We start from the raw sequence: 27,951 nt of genomic DNA, 5'->3' as shown, positions 1-27,951 counted from the left end.
ATGCTATATAAATAGTTGTTATACTGTATAATAGTTCAGGCAATAATGATTTTAAAAGTCTGTACATGTTCAGAACAGGTGCTATTTTTAAAACATTTTCTCTCAGCAGATATGTATTTTGCAGCATGTATGAAATAACAGCCTGCTTCTGAGTCTCGTCTCTCCCTGAGTTTGAGGTCCCTGAAGACAAGACCAATTCTTATACCCTGATGCTCTTGGGCACTCCTATATTTTTTATGAATGAATGGGTAGGTGCATGACTGGCTACATTTTTCTAAAATTTTTCAGGAAATAACGAAATGTTACCTTCTCTCTGAAATTTTGGCGTGGTTCCATGAAGGTCCTGCCATTGCCGCTGATAACCACTTTCGTTTTCTGTGTATTTCATCAGGCAATGAGTCCATTAAGATTTACTTTTGGTAGTTCACATTAAAAATAAATGCCCCTCTTGCTTTAATCAAAGCTTACCATAGGTAGATATGGAATGATGATCCAAAATATGGTTTTTCATGTTTTCAAAGTCAAAATACCTCTTCCAAAGAATATGACAATATCTGTCCCTCTTTGAGATTTATGGGGTAGGGCAGTTGGCGAGAATGAATGTTCTTAAAGTTCATGCAGGAAGGAGTATAAAGGAAGCAAGGAAGAATGGATGGATGTTTAGGTGGCTGAGAGGATGGGTACAATGGTGATTGGATATCTGGGTAAAATAGAGATGGGTGGATACCACCAGTATGTGAATGGAAAAATGGAGAAGATGGTATACATATGAAGATTTATGAAACGATGTGACAAGGATGCATGAAATGATGGATAAGAAGTTGTATGCGTGGATGAGTGGAAGAACTGTTGTTTGGATGGATGGATAGAAAAAGTTGGATTAGCGGATAATGGGAAAGATGGGTGGAAGTGGGTGGATAATGGAAGAATACGGCATGTGGGTGTGTGAGCCCTGGAAGAATGTAAGGAAAAGATTCGTAGATAGGTAGGTGGGTGGATGGGAGTATATTCGGGAGGGTGAATGGGTGTGCGAGTGGGTGGAAATATAAAGGCGCCTTCCTGGCAGCAGAAGATGAGCGCATAGGTTAGTAGGGCCGGCCATCCCTAGCTTTCCCTGAGCAGGAACAAAAATCCTCCTGAGCCATGTAAACTTCACTTCCCGCTGAGGGGAAGAAGAATCAGCTCTCCCTAGCTCTCCTCACTCCCCACCCTTGCCTGGAAAGCACCATTCATTATTCAGGGCAGGACTTTCCCCCTGTCCCAGCTCTTCTCCCAGGATATCCAGCTGCCTGGGAAACACAGACAACCATACCCCAGCCTACTCAGAGAAATTTAGCGGGAAAGGAGAGGCCAGAGGCTGAATCAGCTGGGCGAGGTTTCAGGACCCAGTCACCATCCTTTATGAGGCCGCCCTCCGGGAGGACGGGTGTGTAGAGGAAGCCGAGAGCCCCGGGGCGCACAGCCAGGGGGGTGCGCGGGGTGGAGGTGGTGTGCTTCGACGCAGGCGCACTCAGGAACCACCCCCCCCCCGCCCCCATCTACAAATTTACAACTTCACAACTTCTCAGGAGTGCAACAAGGACGCAGGGGCAGCGCCCGAGAGGCTGATGCGTCTTTAAACCGCTGCTGGCTGCTTAGTCACAGCCCCTCGCTTGGGTGTGTCCTCCCCTCGCTCCCTCCCTCTTAGGTCACTCTTTCAACCCTGAATAAAACCTGCTGCCAACTTCCGAGGCGGCCTCATTGCCCAGCGGCCCCCAGCCTCGGACAGGTCTGGTCCGCCTTCCTCTCCCCGTCCTCTCGTGTCCCCGCGCACCGGGACCCTCCAGCGCCACTCGCTCGCACTCTGGGTTCGCTGACACCATGGACAAGTTCTGGTGGCGCGCAGCCTGGGGACTCTGCCTCGTGCAGCTGAGCCTGGCCCAGATCGGTGAGTGCCCGCCGCAGCCCGGGGCGGCGCGAGTGGGAGTCGGGGTGCCTAGGACCCCGCAGGAGCCCACGGTCTGAGCGGCCCCGGGGGTCAGGGTGGGGGACTGCAGTCAGGTGGGGGGCGAGCAACTTGGATGACCCTGCGGAAAGCGAGGCTGGGGTTTGCGTTAAGAGGCTGGAGAGCTTGGTGGCGGTTAGCACCGCTTTGTTAAAAAGGAAAGAGAAAGGAAGAAGAAAAGTTTGCCGGACAGGCTGCCCGCGCGCACTTTTGGGTGAGGTCGCTAGAGCTGGAGCACATGGCAGAAAGTAACTGTACTGGGGCGGACCGCAGCCGCCGGTGCCTGGACCAACCGGCTCCTGTGCCCGAGGGCTGGCCGGCCAGCGGCGGCAGAGGCTGAGGCACGACAGGGCTGGGGCTGGGGCAGGGATAGGAGCTCCGGCCAGGCGGCCACAGAGTTGCAAGTGTGAGAGTCCTTGGCTTTGAGCTTTCCGGAAAGGCGTCCTGGCAAGCGGCAAGGGTGGCTCCCCAAGGAGCCTGGTTTCCAAAGCTCTTACGGTTTGCTCCAGTCGCTGACCACCTCAAGGCTTGTGGGAACTTGAACCAGCTCTGCGGAGAGGTTCTGAGTGTCTTCGTGGTTCCAGTCTGGAGCAGGGAGAATCCATAGGTGACAGGCACAGCGGCTCAATCCTTGCGACCTCCTGGTCTGCCAGTCAGTCTGGGGAAATCCAAACAATAATGTGGCTCCTATTCCCTGGGCAGCCTCAGCGGGAGGGAAGCCTGGGTACCGTGGAGGATCAGGAAGGAGGTTTCAGTGTCCCATCCAAACCACGCTGGCTGCTCTCGGTGGCTACGGAGGGGAGGGGCCCCGTGTGAGGTATTCCAGCATGGCTCAACTCCAGGCAATCCTTTTCTTTGTATACGGATAATTACATGGCCGATTTGCTTATCGCTAACAAAATTAATTTTCCTTTTAAGAAGTGCCAGCCAGGTCATTAAGACAGCTCAGCCTGTGGTTCATTCTACTCAGCAGCATTTATTAAACCCAGTTCTGGGGAGGTGGCAAAGAAAGCAAAAGACACAGTCCAGCCTGGATACTTTAGACTGAGGATAGGTACGGATCTAGAAGGTTCATTCCTAATGCAGAAGCGGTGCAAATGATAACAGCAAAGTAGTAAAAGCTACCATTGACGGCACCCTTTCACTGTTGGGAGCTCTGTGTTAAAACTTTATGTGTGTGTTCTCATTTGACAGCCACAAAGGCTGAGTGAGAAGTGTCCTGTTTAGCCTTGTTTACAGGAGATAAACTTGGGCTCAGAGAGGTTAAGTAACTTTTTGGCATTCACACAGCAGGTGTGGCGCAGGATATGAACTCAGATTCTGTGAGTTCTGAACCCTAAGGCTATGGTCAAAACACATTAGAATAAATGGGATGGGTGAAGTCAGAAAGGATTTCAGGGAAGGGGGCGCTCTGGTGGACCAGAGACCACAGTGGAAGCTGAGGGCAAGAGAGAAGAAAAAATTGAGGCCATGGAGGACCCTGCGCCTGGCCTCCTGGGAAGTCTGTTTTGTGCTCCCTACTAGTAATGTCTCTTGGCTGCTTTTCTTCTAAAGGGGCCCACCTGCAAATAAATGGTGTTGTCCTGACCCTCGGGTTATCCTAGAGACCACCAACCTCCCTGCTGCCTCAGAAAGAGTTCTGTGGTTCCTTTGGGCAGCATCCTTGGAAGGAAGTACAGGGAAATAGCAATGACTGCCTGACCTTGGCTTTCATGTGCTTGTAAATTCGTTTGGAAGGGACTGAGAGACTTGAGAAAGCGACAAGACTTAACAGAGGGCTTGGGGGTGGGTGGGCAGAGCTTGTGTGCTCTGCAAGACAAAGAGGAAACTGTGGGGAGGGGCAAATTTTGGGGTGGAGCAGGGAGAGGAAGGAAGAGTGCGGTCTTTGTATCAGAAATGAAAAGATAGAAAAATGGCCAAGGGGAGTTAAGCCGTGTTGGATCCAAATGCTCAAGAGTTGGAGAACAGGTATCTTGAATGAGCAGTTGTGTGTGGTGCGGGGAGCGAAGGGAGGGTGTCATGGGAGTGGCTGTGAGTAGAGGGTAGCAGGGAGGAGTCCTCCTTCTCTTCCGTGGTGAGAGGTCATTGCAAAAGAATTGTCTCTCTGGTGTTGAGAAAGAGGGCTGCATCTGATAGCCTGGGGTTTGGAGGTGGCTGCCACTGAGAATAGAGATGCCTCCCTTGCTGGGAGTTAGAGCTTTGGCTGTTTTCCCAGGAGAAGAAACAAGGAAGCAAAGCTCCATCCCTCTGAGGTTAACATCGATGAATTCAGTTATTCCCTTGATATGCACTGGGCATTGATTTCTTGCAAAACATAGTGACATGTACATGTGTTAGAAAGCTGGCAGCTGGTGGGGAAAAGCCTCCATTTCCTTTCAAAACACCCCATGCTGGACTGAATGAAGTTCTTAGTTTATGACGGATCCTCTACCGTTCATTCAAGGAATATTTTCTGGTTTTGTTTGTTTGTTTGTTTGTTTGTTTTTCTTCCAGTACCAGGAATCGAACTCACGACCTTGCGCTTGCCAGGCAGGCGCTGTGCCGCTGAGCTAAATCCCCAGCCCCAAGGAATATTTTCTGATTCACTGTCATAGGCTCAGAGACATTGATTCCAAGGAGCATTTCGAAAAACCCCTTGTGTCTTTCCCAAGAGGAAGAAAACCACAAAAGAGAGACTGGTGACTTCCCCTTCCGGAGACATGTGAGGGTGTTACAACAGGGCACTTTCCACACATGCTGTCTTGGAAAAACCCTTGTGGTCCCGGACTCTGGGAGCCTCACCACACTCCCTGCAAGCTCAAAGCGGCAACATTTGTTTCCTACCTTAAATCCTATCTTGTACACGCTTTACAACTCCCTGCGCGATATACCCAGACTAACATGGCAGTGATGATATCTGTGTCTTACTATAAAGCAAAGTGGGTACTTGAGAAACAGCTTGTCTTGTTCCAGGGCTCTTAGTGCCTCCTGGAATGTCACTGGCTGGTTAGAGCACCCCAGCTTTAAAAGCCAACCCCTCTGCTATTGTACCACATGGTTCCAGTGTGGAGTCTCTAGGAAATGTCACCTGCTGTGCACTGACCCTGTGCTAGGCCTTAAACTAAGGGGTTAGTGTAGAATCTCTTCCATAAGCCTCAGAATAGCCCTATATATTCAGGTTCCCTTGACTCCATTTTCTTGATACAGAAACTGAGGCTCACTCGGAGATGATATGACTTGTCCCTGGCTGCAGTGGTGGAGTTGGGATTCCCCATTGTCTGCCCCACCCCCACTTCTGCTACAGCTATTACCCCACCCCGGTGTGACTCCCATGCCTGTGCTCCTTCCATTCTTTGGAGGACTCTGGGAACTGCTGTGGTCCCCCTGCCCTCCCTGTCCCCATGGCTAGAGTAGCCTGGCATGAGGCTTCTCTCTCCACCCTCTGGCAAGCTGTGGAGTTCTGAACTTGGCTCTTCTGCCCTGCCCTGCCCTGCCTGCCCTGCCCTGCACTGACCTATCTCTTCCCAGGCTTGGCCACAGCTGTCAGAGATGCCAAGCTAGTTATTTGGTGCTAAAATAAGTCAATTCCCTTATCAGAGTCCAGCTGCCCTTCTAGACATGCTCTCATTTGCAGGTTTGGAAAAAAGGGAGAGGCTGTTCCCTGTCTAAGAGACAAGTCAGGGCAATGCTCTCTCCCTGGAAATTGAGAAAGAGGCCTGCACACCTCTCATGCTGGCCCTGCAGGCTTTGCAGATGCAGTGACCCACCCAGCCCCTTTGCCACATGCTCAGCAGCCAGTTCTTTGTGTCTCCAGTATGGAGAAGTCTTGAAGATCCTGGGCAGTGGGATGCTATGGTTCAAAAGTCATGGGACCACCTAAGTGAGATGTCAAACCAGCCCATAGTGTAAGATGCTTCCAGCCTGAGATCCTTTGATGGAGAAGAGATGGCAAGAGGTGAGCTAGGCCTCCCCAGCGGTGCATCCTGGGCCGGAGGACAAGATACTCTCCCCAGTTGTGTTTCCCCAGCACTTCTGTTTTGGCCAATTCCACCCGGGCTCAGAGGAAGCGATTCTTTGAAAGAATGCACTGAAGCAGGTGTCAGATGCTCAACATAGTTTTCACAGGGGATCTTTTCTATCTCAGAGAGAAATTCTGGGGATTTGCACAGCAAAAAGCTGATGACTCAACATCCTTCGTGCCTCTGCTTGAGTGAGAACGACACAGATGTTCTTTGGGGAAGAGCTGGTACCTTCCACCTGAAATTCAGACTTCACTTTTCACTCACTTAGCAAGGGAAATTGTTCTCGAAAAGCGTACGATCAGTCAGGTATGGGGTGCAAGCCGGCAATCCAAGAATTCAGGGAGCCCAAGGCAGGAGGATCAAAAGTTTGAGCTAAGCCTAAGCAACTTAGCAAGATCTTTGCTCATCATAAAAAAAAAAAAAATCAAAAGAGGGCTGGGGGTGTAGCTCACTGCAAAGGCTCTGGGATTAATTCCCGGTATGAAAAAAAAAGGCATGCGTTCTCGAAACTAGCCAACTGGCCAACAAATGGGCAGTAAGCTTCATTGCCAGAGGAATGGAAGGAGTATTTCTCTTCTCTGTCTTCTGCAGCCCTAGGAGATCCCCTTGATGTCAGAAACTGTGTTTGTGATCGATGCGTTGTCCTGGGCAGGGCTGAGGAGCGGGCTTGCCTGGCTAGCTGCCCGAGCTCAGCCGTCTGTTTGTGGCTTGGGTGGCTACTTGCTGTGGCTGGGGATGCCTGTCTAAGGAAAGGGTTACTAAACAGTTGGGCTGAGAAAGGAGAGGGAGCCAGGCAGGATGATGACACCAACCCTAAATTTAAGTCTCAAAATGTAACACTCCCCAGCAGTGGCCAGATTGCAAGTCTAATGATTTGGGAGCTGCTGGGAATCCTTGGGTGAGAGACCCCACCCTTCAGACCCTCACACCTGCTTCTGGAGAGAGTTGGTAGCTGGGAGAGAAGCAGAAAGATCTCACAGAAGATTCTGGCTGACTTCAGTCGGTCTCTGGGTAATCAGCCAGCTGCTATCCAGCCTGGTGCTACTGCAGGTCCTGATGGTGTAGATTTGCTGCGAAGCCTGACGCCTGACAGAGAGCCACGTTGCTTCCTTTGCTAGGGCTCCCAGTAGAAGTTGCCCACAGTGAGACTCAGAGATATGAAGTCAAATGCAAAATGAGGGGATGGGTGTTGTGGGGGGACAAAACTCAAGGAGCCAGGCCTCCCCGAGTTTAGGGTACACTGGCTGCCTGGGTGTGTTCTCCTGGTGCAAGTGTCCCTCTTAAGCATGGGCGGACAGATTGAAGGTAGGTGGGGATGGGCTGAGTCATCAAGGAGGTGATTTGCACAGTGCAAGTCTTGAAACCTTTTCTTGGGTCTTCAGCTTTTGAGATTAAAGGTTGGTTGCAAAACTCCCAAGTTGGGGGAGAGATCCTCGAGTAACTTTGAGCATTTACTGTGGTATCATTGCTGAAAGTTAACCCGCATCCCTCTAAGTTCTTGCACCTTTTGTACTGCTTTTTTGTGGCTAGTTACATTTCTGGGTTACCATCACTACTGTTAATACTAACAGCAAATACAGAGCGTTGACTATATGCCAGCACCATAGAATGGTGTTGCCTACACGTAACTTGTTTAATCCATGCACCAACTCCAGGTAGACAGTCCTGTTAATACCCTGCTTTTACATAGGAGGAAAATAAGGCACAGAATCACCAAGGAGGTGATTTGCACAACTTACAGAATTTAAGTAACTTGACCAAGGCCAAGGATTCAAACCCAAGGGATCTGGCAACAGAGTTAAGTACACTTAGTAACTAATTTTCAGTTTCCCTTGGTATATGAAGATGTCAGGGCACTCTAGAAACCTGGAGGGTTATACCTGGTTATGCCTTGGTTGTTTCAAGAACTCCATTTGGGAATCTTGTGGATAGAGTTATAACACCCATAGAGTTGGCTTTGCCTTCCTTTTTAAAACACGTTGTCGTCAGAGGAGTGACTGGAATTGCAAAAATGGAGAAAGAAGTTGTAATGGAAATTTCTTCCCATTCATACTCTGAGTGGTTCGCTCATGTTCATTGCCATCCCTGAACAGAAGTTCTTCTTTCCTCTATGTGATGGGGAGTTGGGGGAAGTAGGACAGAAAAGGATGGTGAGTTGAGTTGTTTGCTCATTATCATCTGATTATTTCTCACCTGGATGAAAGGTGGAGGTTGCTGATTGGTGTTCTCTATTATCTAAGACTGTGGTTTGTGATTGGACAAAGCTGAGAAATGAACCAAACCGATACTAGCAAAATATTTCTCCTGGGCTTAACAGTCCTTGGTTTGAGAGCTTTCTGTCTAGTAGAATTTAGAGGAGGTAGGGGAAACTCTGAGGGAGGAGGCCATCTGGATGCAGGATACATACGATAGGGCACAAAGAATTTAGCTCAAGCTGGAAGGTTGCTGTTGCCTTCTCTCCAGACCAAACCAGATGAACTGGCCTCTGCTTGGCTTAGGAGGTGAATATCACATTAGGAAGCAAGTGAGGTTTTTCTGGGTACATCTAACTGACAAGCAAGCTATCCAGGAAGGAAGGAGGCAAAATATCTCGGGGAGGTCTGACTCAGTCTGTAGGAGGAGGGCAAGCTTTTAGCCTGGGGATAGGGACTTACCAAGATGCTTTATCTGCTTGAATTTCAATACATCTCTTCTCACTTATGCAGGCCTGTGTGCTTTCTAGAAGGAACTACACAGCAGCTACGGGACTAGTCAGCATCTTTTTCTACTTCCTCTTTTAAAGGTGTCAGAGTGATGACAGTAAAGCTTCTTCACAAGTGTTCCCTACTGTGTAAATTAAGAGGCCAGGGAAAGATGTACAATGCCATGTGTCCCATACCTAGGTGCCTTTGGCCTAGAAGGTCATTTCTGCCCAGAACCCTGACCCTAACCTTTGTAAAATCTGAAAGCATTAAATGAGTATCTACAGTATGGAAGTCACACCACTGCCAGTGCTGAAGGTGGCTCACCTAAGAGGCAGAGTGCAACAGAGCTGAGTGCTGTCATACAGCCTACAGACTGGTTGATGTCAGCCCTGCAGCCTCCATGAGTTACAAGGTTCATACTTGCAAGGCGAGAACAGGGGCTCAGATAACACACAAGGATGCACATCATGTGTACAGAGAAGAATTTGGAGAAGTCTCCAGCCTAGAGGTTTGCCTTTGCACTTGATCCTCTGGTAGGACTTGTTGTTTTCATAATACCAGCCTCAGAGGTCAGGTTTATCCCTTTAAGCTCTGCTAAGTGACCTTTTCCTTTGTTGCTTACTAGTTGTTTCTATTGATAACTCACAAAAATTCCACATGCTTATCTCTATTTAAGAAGAAGCTCAAGGGATACCGCTTAGCTGTATAATGGTTCTGAAGGTCCTTAAGGTAAAGCCCAGGTGCTGCTATGTGCATTTTTGCATCCACTATAACTCCCAGCTATCATCACAGCCTTCTTAGTTATAACAAGCTGTTATGATTTAGGCCTCATATGTCCAGGAGTCGGGTCTGGTTGGAGGTGGGTCGCTGGGGACATGATTTGGAAGTGTCTGTCTCTGCTCTCTGCTTGCTGGCTGCCAAGACATAAGCAGCTTTCCTCCATGGCAGGCCTTTCCACTGTGCCATTTCTGCATTTGAGCCAGCCGACCATGGACTGAACCCACTGAAACGGTGAACCCACATAAACCTCTCTTCCTTTAAGCTGGAGGTGTCTGGTATTGTATCTCTAGGATGAGAACATCACTAAGACACAAGTTCTTAATAAGTATTTAGATGGGTAACGGAATGAATACAAGACTCCATTATTTACCATTTGTGATTTTATAGGTTCTGGTTAATTCTTTTTCACCCCACCCCCACCCCCCGCCTTTCTGATATACAGGAAAAACAGTCTTTTTTCTAGTGCCCTTTGTAGTGAATCTCAAGCCTGTTTGAAATTTCCTTTCTTAGCACTCTTTCCAATTTGAGTAGATCCTTCCTGAAGTTTGATATGTCAGGCAAGGCAAGGAAGTTTTGAGCACAATGGATTGTCTTGTAGATCTTGATTTCCTTTAGATCTGGCTGCATGTATGCCTTAGTGCGTAGCTTCAAATCTGTCCTCATGTATAAAGAACACTGAACTTCAAAATCATGTTCTCTGTAATCCTCAAAGAAAAGACATTGGCTTTTGGTCAGTATGCTAAAAGAAAAAAAAGTAGCATTCCTTTTTTCAGCTAGTGGTTTAAATACCTTCCAGACCAAAGATTACCTCAATATAACTGGATGCTCAGTGTAGTGTAGAGGGAATAAGGAGCTGGACTTTGGAGCAAGGTAGCACAGAAGGTATAAGGCCTATGAAGCGAATAGACTTCCAGCTGATTCTCTTCTCTGCTGTTCAAGAGCAGCATGAAATCAGCCAGACACACAGGGTGTCTAGAATGATATATGCACATCATTTCTAAGCTACGTGTATAATGCACAGAAAGCATCCTAAGAATAAACACAATTATATTATATTTCAGTTCCTCTCTAGTACTAATTCATTATGAGATGCTGAGCAAATGCCTTTACCCCCATTTGCTTTCTTTTTTCCTTGTGTGAAATGAGAAAGCTGCATTTGAATTATTCTCTAAAGTCTTTTCCAGGCCTTGCATTTTATAAATTCACTACTCTTTGGATTTCTAACGCCTAAGACTCCTGAAACTTAATGGAAAGAATAACAGTACTATAACACAATGACTGGTTTGTATTAAATGTCAGAAGTGAATTATTAATCTATGACAGAAACAAGCATACAGACCCATTTAACACTGTACACTTCAGTGGACCGGAGTGACTGCTAGGGGTGAATTGCTTTGTCCATATGCCACCAAATCCTCTTACCACTTGGGCAGTGGACCGATAGAGAAGCTCAGATCAAGGTAGCAATATATTCCAGTCACATAGCTAAAACCACAGGAAGCCAGCCCTGGGATTACCTATAGGATCTGAATGCAGTATCCTTTGCTTTCAGTTGTACTTTCAAGAAACATTGCTTCAGGTAGCCAGAAAAGCCAATCTCCGAAAAGAGGAAAGCTTTTGTCCTTTATTCTCAAAGTTCATAAACACCTTAAATTTCTCAGCTTTCCTCAAGAAGCTCCTGCAACATGTTGGTGCAAAATGAAGTACTTAGAGGGAGGGTTCTAGTGTCATATGAAAGCAACATGAGAACCTTAAAGGTAAAGAATAAAAAACAAGAACAAATAAATATGCACACAAATAAAATCCTATCTAGGCACTGAGCAAGGCAGGCCTGTGAGATGGTGAGTTGCAGCTTCTACTGAGAGTCTTCTAGATTCCTGCTAAGCCCCACCGACCCATCTACCCAGTCAAAAATCAGAGAAATGCTTGCTGCTAGAAGTTGGGGGGAAGTCATAAAGACTGCTTTACTAAGGAGTTTGTCAAGTTGGTATAGAAGTCAAATCCCTATTTGATCCCAGCTTCCTATTAGTCACTGAAAGTGTTCAGTCAGATCAAAGATCATTCTAATTGGTCCCACAGGAGTGGAATCTCCTGATCAGCAGTTGAATTTAAATCCCATATGGTTTAGGGCCTCATGTCATATACGATGCCTTCAATTATTGTTGAATGTGATTCAGTCATCTGTCCAGCCAATCATGCAGACACAAGTATGCTAGGAGAAGTGAGAACCTACACACAGCCAGCAGAGGTTTAACAATTCTCTCTTAGTCACAGGATGACAGGGGACAGGGCCTTTTACCTGCTGGTTACTTCTATTTCCCCAATTATAAACTGCAGATGAATTGACTTTTTTAATTCATTAAAATATATTATGTGGTTGGTGCATGGAAAGAAGTAAGGGAAGTAGAAGAGCTAGTGTCTTCAGAGATCTTATGGTTTAGTAGAAGGAAAGTTAAGCAGATAAAAGAATGATATAAGAGAATATACAACGGAGTATTGGGAGGTCAGAAAAAAAGAAACAGACATCTCTGTGAGCTGCAGTTATATGGGAAGACTTTGAGGAATTTGAGGATCAGTATAGAAAAGAAGATTGATACAAAGAGATGAAAGGAGAAAAAAACCCCAGAGAAAAGAAAAACATGAGACAAAAATTTAAAGAGGGGAAAATGAATACGGCTTGACTGGGGCCAGAAGAGGAGTGGCCTGCTCAGATAAGAGTGTCCATGTTGAAGAACAGTGAGGGATAAGGTTGGAGAGGTTCCAGGTGATCAAATAATCATGCACTTTCTACAAGATCCAGTTCTTCTGCCCTGAGACTCAGAAGTTCTCCTGACTTACTCTGTCACACAGTGCCAATGGTTCAGAAACAGACCAGCCCTAATATTGGTCAAGATAGAACACTGAGAATCTTACCTCGGTTGGAGAGTGGCAACTTAAATGAATCCCAAACAAATCCCACAGCAACAGTAGGAAACAGATTTTTCCTTGTGTGACCCTTCTCATTGATTAGTAGAGGCTGCCTAAAGCACTATACTAAGAAGCCAAACATTGACTCTTTTACAGAGAGTGCTGTGATCCATTAGTAATGCCTGCCTTGAGTAAGCTATGGAGGATTTGATTCCTATGAATCACTGGCTATCACCATAGTATAATAGCAGCGTTCTCCAGTTTATGTTTTTGATAGCTGAGAGTGTAGCCATTCTTAAATCTACCCAACTAACCATCCTGTAGACTTCCCTTGCTTTCAGAACAGTGAGTAGTCTCTTATCCTGATGATGGGGTTCAGTCACTTGTGCCTTCTCTTGTGATTCACTTATGTTCTGTTTTCTCATAACCCCAACTGAAGTTAGATGCTCAGAGGCAGGGATCTCCTCTTTGAACAAGGGCCAGACTTCCTGGCAAAGGCCCCTTCTCTACATCACCTTTTCTATCTGCAAATTGAGAAGACAAAAATGATACCTCGCCTTGGGGGTGATAGGACAAGTAACTAGTTAATGTGAAGAAAGTCTTTGAAGATGAAAGGGTTGTACGTGCACGTTAATTACAACTTTTATCATCCCTGGAGCCTCTACATTCTCAGCTGTCACTGGGAGCTCTTCTGTGCCTTCAGAATGCAAAACTAGCAGCATTCCACAGACTGGCCTCATTGGGTCCTGCTCTGAGCATCCAAATCAAGAAAGCTGGATTCTGCGCTCAAGCTGGCCAACCCACATTGGGCCACTCAAGTTTCCTACTACTCATCCCCAAGAGAAAAAGTAGGCTCACTACCTGGGCAGGTAAGATAAGATAGAACCAAGGTATAAACAAAGGGCTCCATCAAGAGTCTACTAGAAATAACCCATGGGTAAGATTAGGACACTGTGCTCTAATTCCCACCCTGTGAAAGCCTAATTGTGTGACCTTGGGCTGTTGGCTTTATCTGTCTAGTGTTTCAATACACTGTATGAAGCACCTAGGGATAATAATCCCTCTGCCTCTCCTAGACCTCTCCACCTTTGCCTGCTGGTGTGAAAGTGTTTTGTGCTGTTAGGCAGAAGCACGTGATGTAAAACTACAAGGTTCTATTATTACCTGAGGTAACTCTCACCTTATCTGTGTCTCCTATTGCTGGTTGACCCCAATCGTTGAAACTGTATTCTTTGGAATGCTCACCAATCTTCTTAGAGCTGCCATCCCCTCCTTATCTAGGAGGGTCCAGTATTGGCTCAGGCTTCTTGGTTGTGCCATTTCCTGAGGCATGTGATTGCATTCAGGCTGGCAGAAGACTGGGGTGCTCTGCCAGTGTGGGTCTCAGTGCTTTTGCTGCGGTAGCTCCATGAAAATACTAGGAGCAGGGGAGATTTTCTGATATTTTGCTAAAGCTGATGGGTTGGCAAAGAACATGTGGGCTGAACTGGGTCCATATAACAGTACCTAAAAAGAAGTGGAGAAACAGAGGAAGAACCTAAGAGAGAAGTTACCATGGTCCAGTGACCAAAAGCCAAAGCATGTCAAAATGCAAAGAGTGTTAGGAATTATGTAGCGTACTTCTTCTATTGGGCAGACAATGAAAGAAGGGTTTAAGGACTTTAAGTGACTTGTCCAAGGTCACACAACTAGTTAGTGGCAAAACCCTAGTTGTCTGACTTCTAGGCCAGTACCCTTTCCATTTTACCCTTTGAGAGGATAGGGAAGAAGGCTTGGAGTCCCAGAAGAAAAGAAGACAAGAGGAGTTGTGTTTTAGTGGCACCCTGGGAAATGGAGTAAGGGATTACACTCTTCTGGAGCTCTTCTTGTACTTGAACTTTTTCTGTGTGCAGTAGTTTTAATATTTGCTGTTATTTTGATTTATTTAATGAGTGAGCATTTGAAACCAACATGCCCAGAGCGTCCTGGCCTGGGCTTTTCCCAGCCTCTCTGAGCAATCCCATGAGTCAAGTCAACAATCAATGGTTTTCAAGTGATCAACTGTTCATTCAGCATCTGAATGAACATCACATGTATTCTGTATTGTGAGGCTCTGGGAATGCAATGTTAGGCCAGAAAGTCAGTCTCTTCCCTCACAGAATTTATAGTCTAGCTAGGGAGATAGACATTAAATAACTAAGGAGCCCTTATTTAATTACACTTGTGGTAAGTGTTATGAAGGAGAAGCCCCAGATCTTGTGAGAGCATCTAACAGGGAGATCTCATCTGACCTAGGGCCCTTGACACCCATAGGTGTCTCTCTATGCCTCAAACCATGAGATTAGCATCCATCACATATAATTTTACATCCCTCATATTAGTACATGCCAGCTGAATATCTCTGTAAATCACAGAATGATCGACTCTCTTAAAATATTATCTCCTACCACAAGAAATCTGAGGATAAGACACTTCCAGGAGCTCAGTAATATTGTCAAGATCTAGGTTATTTCTTCCCCAAATTTCCACCCTGATACTCCCATTGTCTTCATTCCCGTTATCCTTTCTCTTCTTCCCAGAAAGCTTCCCAAAGCTACACCCATCTTTTGAAAACAATTAATGTTCAGCAGCAGAAGAAGGAAGGCTTATTTACAAAGACCTCTTCTTAAAACAAAGAATGGCTTTTCCAGAATCCTTAATCCACTTATCTTTATCTCTCATTGAATGAATAGGATCTCATGATTACACCCAGCCAGTCATAACAAAAGAGAACTCAGATCACTGTTCTTGACTTAGACCAATCATGATTCATCGACTGGAGGTGGGAGTCTGGACTTCCCTGAAGCACAAGTTCAATGTTTCTCATCAAAATTGAGTTCAGTTGGAAAAACTCTGTTGCATTGGTAATGGTGTCTCTTACAATGAGTACAGCTTCAACCTGGTAGAGTTATGGTGTGAGACTCTTATGTGGGATAAAGAAAAATGGCAAACCTAAGCTGTAGTTTTCCTAAGCCACATCCCCCACCTTTTTCTGAGAAGACACACTTTGTGGACAGAATTCATGTGGGAGACATACTACAATTTGAGGCCAACATAGTCTGTGGCTTTTCTCAGTCATACTAGCTGTAACCTTGTCCTTTTATCTCTCCCATAAAATGAACTAATGTTCAGAAATAACCTTAAATGTATTATAATTTACAAGAAATAGCCCATCTTTTGCATACTTGAGCACATTATTATTACCATAATCTCATTACTTGCAACTCAGCACTGCTGGAGCCGCACCATGCATGAGGTCCACTATTCTGCAACGATCCACTGAAAAAAAGAATTGCAATGACCTTGGGTGAGCATCTCTTCCTGTAAATCATGACAGGATGACCCACAAGGGAAAGAGCTGGCTTCCCCTTTCTATTACACTTTCTTGAGAGTGTTTCAATGAGCGTGAAGTGTTTTCAGCTCCATTATCTAATCCAGGCTTCCCATTAACTTTGTGATAGGCATTAGTACCTTTCCACATAGGAGAAAAGTTTTTAATGACTTTCCCAAGGTCACTGAAGGTCCAATTTATAGGTAATGAGTGTGGATTCAGGATTTAAACCATAGTGTTTGATCCCCAGAGCTAAGGTCCATGTTAGAATATTACACTGGTTCTCAATGGGCCTGGTTTGATTTCAAAGAATCTTGAGTTGACTATTGAATTTTATATTAATAATAGTTCTTTCATAGAAGCTCTTCCTAGTAGATTCTTTGAATTCAAAGCTACTCCAAAAAATGATCAGGAAGATTTTCTAGGTCTGTCCCCTGCCTCCATGAAGTTAGCTTATGAATCCACCATCCTAATGCATCATCAGGATTTTGCTTTGTTTTGTTTTCCATTTCTTTCAAGGATTTATGATGACTCCATCCTGTCTTTTAAAGGTGGATCTCACAGATGTGTTCTTTCTTACACAGGAAGGAGGCCAGTTCTTTTCAGTATCTAGCAATGAGAAAGCTTGACAAAGTCAATTCTAATCAGCCAGAATGACTTATGCTTTGTTTTGAGGGTGAATTTCCTGACAGTGAACCTTGTCTGGCCTTAGCTTGGCCAGCTAGCTCATAAGCCAGCCTTGAGTTTTCAGCAGAAATAGTTTTTCCTAAGAGAGGCTTTCCTTGGGGACAGCAAAGGTTTCCCATTAGAAAAACCTCCCGCTTCCTCTGTACCACACACTCTGTTATAATATTTATTCTCTGTTCTGTTGATGTGTTTGATAGATGCCTGCTCTAGTGGCCCATAACGGCCACTGGGGCAATGACCTCATCTGCCCTCTTCAATGTCCTGATCATACTAGCACAATATCCAGAACATGGAGGCATTGAATGAAATCTTGTTAAATGAGGTTGAGATTGGGATTTTCCTTCCTGAAGACCTGTATCCACTTCAGTGTTGGGAGGTTTTGGTGAGATTGTGGTTTACTGTGGTGGGCTCACGCTGATCTCCAAATTAAAACTGAAAAAAAAAAAAAACCCTTATCTATTGATCTATCAGTCTGTCACTTATCTATCTCTATGATCCATTATCTATCTTTATTTTTGTCTATCATCTCTATCCTCCTCTTTTCTTTGTTACTTGCTTGCTGCCTTCCTTTCCTCTAGTTGTCCATCCATCCATCCATCCATCCATCCATTCATCCATCCACCCATCCATGCATCCATCCATCCATCCATCCATCCATCCATCCATCCATCCATCCATCCATCTTCTTTGTCTTTATTTCTGTTCACATAAAAACAGATGCTTCAGAAGCACAGAAGGATAGGCAAGTGAGCTGTCTCTCTCTCCTCCTTCCCCTTTTTGGTTGTGCTCCACCCTAGTTCCCTCACGCCCTTCCCTGCGTGACATCACCTAAGAGACATTGTCTTCCATGGCTTCCGAGAGGGAAGCTGAGCACATGCAGCATCTGACCACTTGGGCTGGATATGAAGGACAAAGGCAAGGAGGAAACATTTCCCTTTTAGAAATGGGACAGTTGGGGCAAGGTTTGAGAAGAGAGCCTTGACCTAAGACTTCACACCCCTTGTTGGGGCTGGAGGTGGGAGCACCCAGTGGCTCCCTGCTAGGACATTTCTCTTTCCTTTTAAACAAACCCCAGTTTGTTTAAACAAACCTCCCAGACTGCCTTCAGCGGGGCTGCCTGGTATGGGAAAAGTGCCTTATTATCTGCTTGAGCTTCCTGTTCTTTATATTGTTTGGAGAACTAAAATCAACAGCCATTTCTGTGTGCTGCATTGTTTGCATTGTTGAAAACTATGGAAAACGCATTTGGTTTCTTTTCCAAATGAGCTTCCCAGATGCCCTGAAAGATGTTCAGACACAGCCTGCTCTTCAAAGAGGGAACAGTGTTTCTCAAAGCCAGGTCTCTTCTCTCTTTCTTTTTTTTTTTTTTTTTTGGTTTTTCTCCGGTACCAGGAACTGAACTCACGACCTTGCGCTTGCCAGGCAGGCACTTTGCCGGTGAGCTAAATCCCCAGTCCTCTTCTCTCTTTCTGTCTCTCTCAAAGCCAGGCCTCCTAACTGCTTCTAAAAGCTAGAACTGAAAGCGTTTACTCAGCTCAGATAGTTGAGTCTGTGGCTGGGCAGGGATTTGCTGTTGTCATCAGTGCTCAGAAAGCAACGTGGGCCTTGGAGTTAGAGCTGGGCTCAAGTTCTGCCATGCACCAATTACGTTGCCCTAAGCAATTCATTTACCTTCTTTGCACTTCTATGTTCTCACCTTTAAAACCGAGGTATAATACGTACAGCTTAGGGTTGTGTAAGGACTGATGTGAGTGTGTATGAGACACCCTCTATAGAATTACCTGCACAGAGTAAGCATTCAACGGTAATAATTATGATCCTTGTTATGATCATAACAATCACAGGCCTCTCCCTTTGCCATTTAGCCCTAACGGTGCTCCTGCTACACTTGAGAAATGCTTTTAGCTGCCTTTGGGAGATTTTCATTCCATTTCTGGGCATGACATTAGCTAATAAGATCTCATTTAATTTAGTAGAGAGGGTGCACTGGAGTGCTGACCCTCACATGTACTTACTGGAACCACTGTTCTGAGCAGATAAAGCAGCCGGGGATGTTCCGGGAACTTTTGCTGGAGCTGGTGAAAGTGAACAGGGAAAAACACTGCAGGTCCTGTCTCTACTTGCACAATTACGGTCAATCTCCTGGGTTGCCTGTCTCAGCAGGATCAGCTTTTCCTGCCTTCTGTCCCAGTGGGGCTGGAGGAGGAGTTGGCATTTTCCCCCTTTGTGGGTAGAGATGTTTCTTTACAGTGCTTCCCCCTGACTCTGGAGTACAGAGGGACCCTTAGAGGCAGTTTAGTACAATAGCTTCCTTCTCATTCTAGGAATTTTGGAGTTTCCCAAAGCCCACTTCCTCCCAGCAGCCTCAGCTTAGAATTTCTTGGTTGTGAATGGGGGGCCAGCTTCTGAGTGCATAAGTACCTACATGTCAATCATTGTGCTCAACTCCCTCATCTCCAAAAGGAGCTGTAATCCCCTTTACCTACTTAGTTCTGCTCTCCTCTAGTGAAAGGACGATTTGGCCACTCCTGGTCACACCTCAGAAATGAGTAAGGCCATTGAACCTTTTCATTTGCTTTTGTGTCAGCTTCCCATCTTGCCTTTTATTTCACAAGAGTGTGGTTTTGGACTGTTGGTGGGGATGAAACAGCAGATTGCCAGAGCACAAATCATTTTCCACACATCGTAAATTAAGAACGCATGGGTCCCCTTGGTATCTGGGAGAGCTGAGGCTACTTGCCCAAGGTTTTATCTTTCCAGGAGGAGGGACTAAGATTGACATTTCCTAAGCACCTGTTATGATCCAAATCTCTGTTGGTACTTGGCATATATTTATTATCTAACTTTCATCAACTTCTCTTAAAGGCATGTATTTTGGATCAATGCGTGGCAGAATTTCATCACAGCCATTTTAGAGGTTGAGGAATGGAGCAACACTAAGTCTGCCTCAGATGGTTTGGGTATTGTGTACTGCAGCTAGAGTACAAGGCAAAGTCCTTTCTTCCTTTTAATGCTACCCCACAACTTCCCCTTGCCTCTATGGGGTTAATTCTACTCTTCCATCTTCAGAACTTGGAGGCTTTGAAAATTCTAAGAGCCTCCTTTTTTCTCCTTTTTTTCCCCTAAAATTTTAGATTTTTTTTTTTCCTTTTCTTTCTGGTTCCTTGAGAACTAAGAGGTCAGAAACATTTCAGAAGTATTGGCAGGTATCTTCAGGAAAGGAGGTAAAGGGAACGTCTCTCCTCTTCCCAGGGGCAGGAGCCTCCAAGACCACCAAAGATCAGGGACCCAATGGGAGTTGAGGGTATCACGACTCCTCATTGTTCAGATGGGTGGGGTCTGTACAGCAGCGCCTCTAGCAGAGACCTTCTCAGGACTGAAGAATGGTTAGAATTGGCCCAAAGTGCTAAAATCCACAGCAGGGAGTATTGGGGTTGTTTGTAGTAATTTAGGAAGATTGTCTCTAAGGAAATCAGTTTCTCTTAATTGAAACCATCTTTCCAGCTTCAAGGGGAAAGCTCCAAGGCTCTGTGTGCTAAAAGGCTTTGCTTGGAGTAATCTGAAAGCAGGATGCTGCTCATATTCTTTCTTGTTTGGTCTATTGTTTCTTTCTGCTGGCCAGTCCACACTGCCTGACATGTTGATTGCACCATAGCAGCCTCAAAAGCAGAGCAAAATGGCACTGTTATTGCAGGCAGGAGGGAGCAGCAGGTCCCTGGGGTGTTTGAAGAGGGAGTTAAGAGGAAACAAACTTCTAGAGGCAGAAGGCTAGGTTGGGACCTAGAGATCAAGTCTAACTGCTTCCCTGCCTGATGAATAAATAAGGACTTTGGGAAGTGAAATGACTCCTCCAGCTGCTCACAGTGTATCAGTGCGAAGCTGAGAATTAAGCTCCATGGCAGCGGACTTTCTAATGAATGCTTTTCCCATTAAAATATAGAGACATTTATTGGGCACTATGCTATAAGTCAGATGCTGCGGATACAAAGAAAAAGAAGGCATAGTCTCACTGGAACCCACTTTGGTTCTGTGGGTTAGTACTGCTTGATGCAGGCTCCTCCCTAGAATATTGTCCTACAGACTGTTTCTCTGTATCTCTTTAATCTGTCACGTTGTATCCTATCAATTATTTCTATCAATCTGTCTGTCATGCATCTTATGTAGAGTGATAACCCACACATGTACATACTTAGGCTCCTGATCCTAAATAACTTGCTGTCTGAAGGTCTGGAGGAGCAGGATATGGGGACCAGGATATAATGAATGAGTGGAACAGTTACGTAAGTTCAAGAGGCACTTTACCTATCAACTGCCTGGAGGGCACTTTAATCTCAGAGATGTTGGCTAATAGTTATCAAGTACTAGGCACTTTGCTAAGAGTCAGGTTCTTTGCCAAGTGCTTAGGAGCATGCCTTTATTTAATCCTTAAAAGTACCCCAGAAAGAAGGTATCACCTTCATTTTACTGATGAAGAAACAGAAACTTAAAGGTTAAGAAAATATGGCCTGCCTAATATCCCATGACTAGGCTCATCTTTCTGATGATTGTGGCCTTCATGATCTTACAGTACCAAGAGAATAAATCACTGCAATCTCCAGTTACCAGTAACTGAAAATACTAGTTGGTAGAGGTTTTGTGGAGCCAGGAGTTTCTGTCGGACTTCAGAGGCCTCAAGAATGGATGTATCACAGCCACACTCTGTTGGAATACTTTGGAACTGTCTCAGTTGCACTGCATTTCTGGCTAAGACCAAGAAGAGGCAGACACAGCCCTACTTAGATCAACTCTGTATCCAGCATATGACCCAGATGGAACTCTTGTCTTCAAAGCTAGACCATTTAATTGACATAACCTTTACTTTCCTCTTCTTTCTTGTCTATCCTCCTAGGTTCAAATTCTGGAACTATTTCTTTATGAACGGCTAAGTTCCTGGAAAGCAGAGATGGATTCCAAATCTGATTTAAATTCTAAACCTGATTTAATCTCTGTGTGTGTGCATGTGTGTGGGGGTATTTTCTTTTGCCAGGTATTTGATCCTACATAAAAGCTTATAATAAATAAATAACACATTCCTGTAACTTCCTAGAAGAGTGAGCATCAGACTGCACTAACTACCTGACATTCTCTATCATATCCTCTTATTTTCTACCTATCAGTACTGGAAATTATATGATTCCCAGACATATGACCTTTTTATTGCTTATGACCTCACACTGGAAGGCAGACCTTTCGAGGGCAGGGGTCTGTTTGGCTCCCCAGGACCCAGGATCACATCTGGCACGTAACATCTGTATTTCATAGAAATTGCTTCCAGTCCACATCTTGTGCCATTCCTATGGCCTATTAGTGCTTTAAGAGGCACAGATTTCATAAGAGGCCATTTGTTCTCACCCGGAGGTTTTCCGAGCTTCACTCTAAGGCCTGCAGTGAAAGAATGGGCCTTCGCCAGGTGTGGTCCCTTGTCATGTTCAATGGCCATTTATTTGAAGGAAAATTAACACCTTATTTTCTTTGATAACTTCCCAGAAAGGTCATTTGTATCTTCCTCCATTTCTAAGCCTTTGCCTTTTTGCATGAATCATGTTCCTTAAAAGCAGGAAGTTATGTTTGGCCCATCTCAACTGAGCATGAAATAAACAGTAAAGATTTTGGTCCAAAACCTGTGGTTAGAGTTGTATTTAAAAGCTTGTCAGAAATGAGTTCTCTGACATTGGCATTTGAGACTGGCATCTGTTGTTACAGATGGGATTTCACAGATTGAAAGCCCAGGAAGAGGTATGAATTACAAGCTCTTAGTACACAGGGCAATTGGAACCGCACTAATCCTAGAAATCTTTTGGCCCAGAATTTTAAAATATCCCCACAATTCAGCCTCTCCTGTTTTGAAATGTCTACATACCTCTCAGAGCATCTGAGAATGAGCAACAGTGGAGCTTTTTCAGGGGAGAGAGATCTTGTTCCTTGCATCTGTGCATGTATGCACATTTGTGCACTTATGTACACACACACACACACACACACACACACACACACACACACATACCTTTTCATTTTAGCACCTGATAGAAAATGAGAAAAGAGAGAGACTGAGTTATTAAAATGTGACCTCACAACTTGGCGGCTGCCAAATTCAGCATCAGTGGAAATCTCAGACTCCGCTTCATCATTTGCAGGGCTTTGTTGTTGCAAATAAATATTTTTGCCGCTACATAACTGCGCTGTTGATATATTCGAAGAGGAAAAAGGTGACCTAAAGGCCTTTGTTGACTGCAGTTCTGTGTTAATCTGCCTGTAAGTCAGTGTTACTTGTAAGCTGAACTGTGGTTATAGGGCTATGGACAACCAAGTATCAAGTTTATGAACAACAATTTTCTTATAAAAGTCAATAACCATGGTTATTCCTAGAGAGGTGTGCACTCATTTGCTTTCAGCTGGGGCTTTTTGAGTGAGAGGCGAAGAGGCCAGTGGAGATTTCCAGGCACCTAGTGACCACTTGAGTGTGTCTGAAATTGTCCTTCCTATGAATCAATGTGATGGTGTTAGGCAGGGCTAGGAAGCAGCACTTTAAGGAGTAACTGAACTAGATACTGTCTACAAGGAGCAGTCATGGGAAGAACAGAGGTATTGACCTGTCTACACTCCACCCCAGCCAAGCAGAAATCCAATCCATTCATCCAACCTTTCCTCTCCCTATGATTCCCTAAGGGTTAGCTGTGTTTAACCACAGGCTTTTTAACTCTCAGCGCAGTGCTGATTTTTCTCTTTAATGCGCCCCACCTCTTTTGTTCTATTTGCTGTCCCTTGGGAGGAGAAAGTAGTCATCAGCGCCTATCTACTTGCTAGCTCTATTTGCATGGCATTAGAATATTAACTCCATAGTTTTCAAACCATCTGGGAAGAAGCATGGTTGAGCTTCTCATCTGGAACTTCCTGAAGTCAGGCTGCTATGATGAGAGAGACATTGGTGTGTGGCAGCTAAGACAGCAAGGAGGAATCTTCCTGACCCTCCACCAGTACAATCTTGCACAGGTTTCTCTCTTAACCTCTCTCAGCTGCAGTCCTTTTATTTGTAAAAAGGTTTAGTACTAGAATAGCACTTACACAACTACTGTTGGGGTTTGAATAAGATAGTCTGTGTGAAGTCCCTGGCAGACAAACTGATGGACAGTAGGTGCTCCATTAGTGTAATTTAATGAGAAGCTCAGTCAAGGGCTCAGTAGTACCAGCTGTTAAAGTCTGTGTGTCCCAGCCACATCCTTTGCCCCACAGTTCATTTGCATATCAAGCCCTTCAGTGTGAGAATCTGCGTGTCCTAAGCAGAGAGCTGTGGCTTGGGTAAACTGAGTCTTGATAAACTTATGTCAGAGAGCAGGTATTGTCCTGGAGTTTGACTCCTGCCTTTTGCCATTTCCATCATAGGATGTTGAGCTGGTAATGCTTTGAACTTCACTTATTTCTTCTGTGATGCTGGGGTGATCATTTGACCTCTTAAGTCTGCTCTGTGAGTCTCATAGTATAACACTTGTTAAGACACTTAGACTGTTGTCCCACACAAGATAGCAGCTCCATATACTCTAGGATCTTTCCTATTTCACTTGAGAAGATGCTGAAAGACAAGCAAGGGGGAAGGAAATCAAAATTGGAGCTGCCCTGGGCTGTGTATTAGAGCTGGGCTCTATGGGAACTGGTGGCAACACTTTACTTGTCGTATCTGGGGTCTCTATCTTGAAGGACAACAACAGAAGCCTTACTTCAGTTTCAGATTCTCTAAGTCCTGTCAAGTGCACTGTTCATCCAGCCACAGTTCCCTTAGAGCGTATTGGAAATTCACGCTTTGTCATCTCCTCTGTGCAGGGTGAGCGAGAGTCAGTTTTTATGAAGGACATTAAGTTGCAAAGAATTTCTATGCTTATCCTTAGGGAAAATACAAAAATAATAACGCTAAGCCTGTATCGCTTCTAAAGCATTTTCCCAGGATGTATTTCCTAGGAGCTCCGACCTGTGAGTGGCAGGACCCTATATAAATTGTTCGGTCTTTCTGTTTATATAGCCATCATGTGGGATGACTAACCTCCAGCCACACTGCAAGACTGACCTAGTGATGATTGCCCCTGCCACTGTTTTCCAGACTGGTCCACAGGGCCTCCTAGGAACTGTGGAGGTGCCAGGGCTGTGGGTGGGGAGGGGTGGGTGCTCAGTGAGAATGAACAGCTGGTGGATTGAGGCCCTGGAATCTGCCCTGGCAGCCTCATTCCAGCCCCCACTGGGGCAGCTCTACCTTTACCTGTCTCAGACATCATGGCGCTGTTTAGCACCTCATGACAGGGAAAAAGAAAATTTGAAACCATCACTGACTTATCTGAACATGATCACTTCCCTCTTGACAACTTGAAGCAAAAAGGTGGCTGCTTGCAAGGTAATGGGGGGAATTAGGAGGCCTGGAAGACCTGAACTGATGTCTGGGTTTCTCAAATTCCCCACAAGACGTTGAGTCTCTGATTCCTTAATTTCTTCATCTGTAAGATGGATCCATACTACTTACTCTGTGGGCTTCCATGGGCTGCCTGGGTATGAAAGTCTTCATAATTGAAGAAGGAAGCTCTCACACGACAAGGTTACCAAAGCCTATGGTCAATACTTTGATCCATTCTGTTGTGCAGAAGGTGAAACCCAAATGTGTCTTGATTCAGAAGGCACTTTTGAAAGGCTTTCTGGGTTTTTTTATACTGTCCCAGTTATGTATATCCCACTTTATCCTACAAGCTCCCAAGATTCCCTAACTTCTTTTTTCATCTTGAGGGGTAGGAAGGCTCGGGGTGCCCAGAAAAGCTACTGTGAATTACTCAAATCCCCATAGCTTATAATGAACAGTATTTAGGCTGGAAGCAATGCATCCTCCTTTCAGGTAAAGGTCCCACAGCATGTCAGGAATCCACTTATTGCCCCCAAAATACAGGTACTGGCTGTAAGTAACTGTTTCTCACTTGACCCCAGCTCTCAGAAGGTGCTTCCTTCAGTCTAAAGCTGAAGGAAGACAGCAAGGAGGAGTCACTCCCTCAATGTGCTGGTTGCAGACCTGAGCAGAAACCACACCAAGCAGGTGATGTGGCAGTAATTGTAACTGTCCAGAAAAAAAAAAATCAAATTTCAAAACAGTAAGACTATCTTTTTTCTACTGACAATAGGAAAAACCCTATGTGATGCTTTTTTAGTTTACTTACCACATCCTGGGTTTGTGTTAAGCAGTCTGCTAAATCAATAAGATCCAAAAAAGAAAGAAAACAAAGGTTTTCGGGCCAGTGGATTTCCTGATCACCATGGCAACACACAAGGGTACACACTGTGGTTTTTTCCCTTCATCTATCTTCCTGGAGACTTGTTCCCCAAAGACCACTTGGCCTTACAGAATTCTTGCGCAGTGAGGCAACTGTTCAGGGGCTCCTACTCTCTGTTGGCAGAAATAAGGCTCTGTTGGACCCAGGATTAGGAGTGGGGATCTTCACTGGGTTCTTGGTAGCCAAGCCCTCATCATTGTTCTGGGAGTTAGATAGGAACCTCTCTTCAAATTCTGAAAGCATTCAAGCTCTTTCCAGACAGTGCTCTGGACTGGTTGTTTAGAGGGGTTCCCTGCAGGGCCAGAGTAACGACTGAAAGAAACCTTTGGATTGTTCCCTGGTAGAGGGGATATGATAGTCCCTGTTGGTTAGGGTCAACTGCCATGACAGGCTCTATGCTCCTTAGACAAGGGGCTGAGAGCCCACAGGGTCTAGCCAGGCACCAAAAAGTTGGGGTGCCTCTCCTCTATTAAGTGTCAAGAGATGAATAGCTCAGTTGACAGCAACCCAGGACACATTCTAGAGGAAATTCCCTTGGGTAGATTGTGGATGACTGTTTTCTGCACTCCTTAAACTCTCACCCCCCTCCGGGGCAATTCCGGGAGAGACTGAGTCACTGGAGACTCATGGTCTGCTCTGGGCAGCCAGAGGCAGCTCGGCCACCGAGTGTGATTCTGGCCTCATTCAGAAGTAGATGCTAAACAATGCCCCCTTTCATGAGGTGCCCATCACATGGGCGTCAGGAGATGGGGGCCAGTGATGTGGGGGTCATGGGAAGACTGCCAGCTTTCTGGACTGGCAGGCCTGGGTGGCAGCATGGACCATAATAGCTCAAAAGACTCCCAGATGGAAACTTCTGGACTTTGAAGACATCAAACAAATGAAGAACAGAATGACTGCTTTATGTCTTGTTAAGGCAAGTGAGCTGTGACTTTATTGGGAACAGCTTCTCATCCCTCTTATAAAAGACAGTTTAGTGCAAGAGCATTGGACTAGGAGTGAGGAATATGCAGTCTCTTGGGTTCTTCTTTTCCCATAACTGTCCAGGGTACCTTGCTCGGGCATTATTAGTTTTACTTTCTCTTGTCTTACAGAGAACTTGGTTAGAAGCTCTCGTTTGTCCCTCCTGGCTCTAAACAGGGATGCTTCCACTAGCAATAATACTTTAAGAATGATGTAGTCCCTTCCCTTCCCACTTCTAATCAGAATCAGTTCGGTTAGGTTTATAAGTTGTATACTTTTCTATTACAGGCATGAACTCTGAAACTCTGAGCGCAGAAATAGTCCTGGCTTTTTTATAATAAGTACTATATGAAGATGAAAAATGTCACAAGCTCCCCAATGCTTTGGGCTGCCACTAAACAAGGGATTTCTGTGGTCGCCTCTCATGTGTTCCATCACATTGGATGCCATCAACCCAAAATGCAAGGCTCCAGGTAGAACAATCTAGAGTCTTTTTTTTTTTTAAAGGGAAAACAAAAACATTTTATTTGAAAGAAAGAAGAGAAACAAGGGACAGAAAGCTACCCTGTGAAAGAGTAGGGGGGCAGAGCTCTACACTCCAAACAATCTAGAGTCTTACTGTTTTTTCTAGACCAGTGGTGGTGAACCTGTGGCATGTGTGTCACAGCAGGCACTCACAGCGTTCTCCATCAGCATGAGAGCCAAGTGTATGAATTGTTCCCTCTAATCTAAACCCTCAGTACTGAGGTTTAGTTGCAATGTTGGCACTTTGTGATAAATAAGCTGGCTTTGGGTTGGAGTATGGGCACATTCTTTAAGAGGTTCACCATCACTGGGCTAGACATTTGGATTTGACAGAAGAAATCTCAGGATATTACAAAGACATCCTGTAGTGTGATGATCCAGCCCTGGGCCAACTCTGAATCCCAAGATCCTCTCTTCATTCGCTCTGCCTGTCCATGGCCAGAGTACTCAGGCTGTAAAAGGTGGGGAGCTGGACGGCTGTAGAGGAGATGGGATTGAACTCTCTCAATTCCCAAGGGCATCAAGGAAAGAGCACAGGGTAGGATCTGGGAGAGGTGGCAAGTTCACTGTGGAGGAAATCCAGTGAACACTGAGGCTTCAGAACCTTCTCCTCTGGGACAGCGTGTAAGTTCCATTAGTGAGGTTGTTTCAATAAATGCTTTACCAAGCCCTTGAGTGAAGGCCCTGCCCTTTAAGCCATATGACCCAGAATCAAGGAGACTCTAATTTGAAAATA

General features: G+C 45.2%; 1 protein-coding gene across 12 annotated transcripts in view; it reads left to right on the top strand.

Annotated features, from left to right (window-relative positions):
• Positions 1-1,560: 1,560 nt before the first annotated feature.
• Positions 1,561-27,951, top strand: part of Cd44 (CD44 molecule (Indian blood group)) — an 83,891-nt gene continuing 57,500 nt past the window's right edge. For 2 of the 12 annotated variants that reach the window (XM_005384133.2, XM_013514145.1), the window contains exon 1: positions 1,566-1,927. In XM_005384133.2, the coding sequence (XP_005384190.1) occupies positions 1,861-1,927 (67 nt within the window). In that variant the 5' untranslated portion in view covers positions 1,566-1,860. Of the gene's footprint in view, positions 1,928-27,951 lie in introns of all 12 variants that reach the window. The other 10 variants (XM_005384135.2, XM_013514148.1, XM_013514150.1 and 7 more) reach the window with 9 other exon arrangements.

Source organism: Chinchilla lanigera, unplaced genomic scaffold, assembly GCF_000276665.1.
Source record: "Chinchilla lanigera isolate Chin_1 unplaced genomic scaffold, ChiLan1.0 scaffold00021, whole genome shotgun sequence".
NCBI lineage: Eukaryota > Metazoa > Chordata > Mammalia > Rodentia > Chinchillidae > Chinchilla > Chinchilla lanigera.
This window is presented reverse-complemented; position numbering and strand designations above follow the sequence as displayed.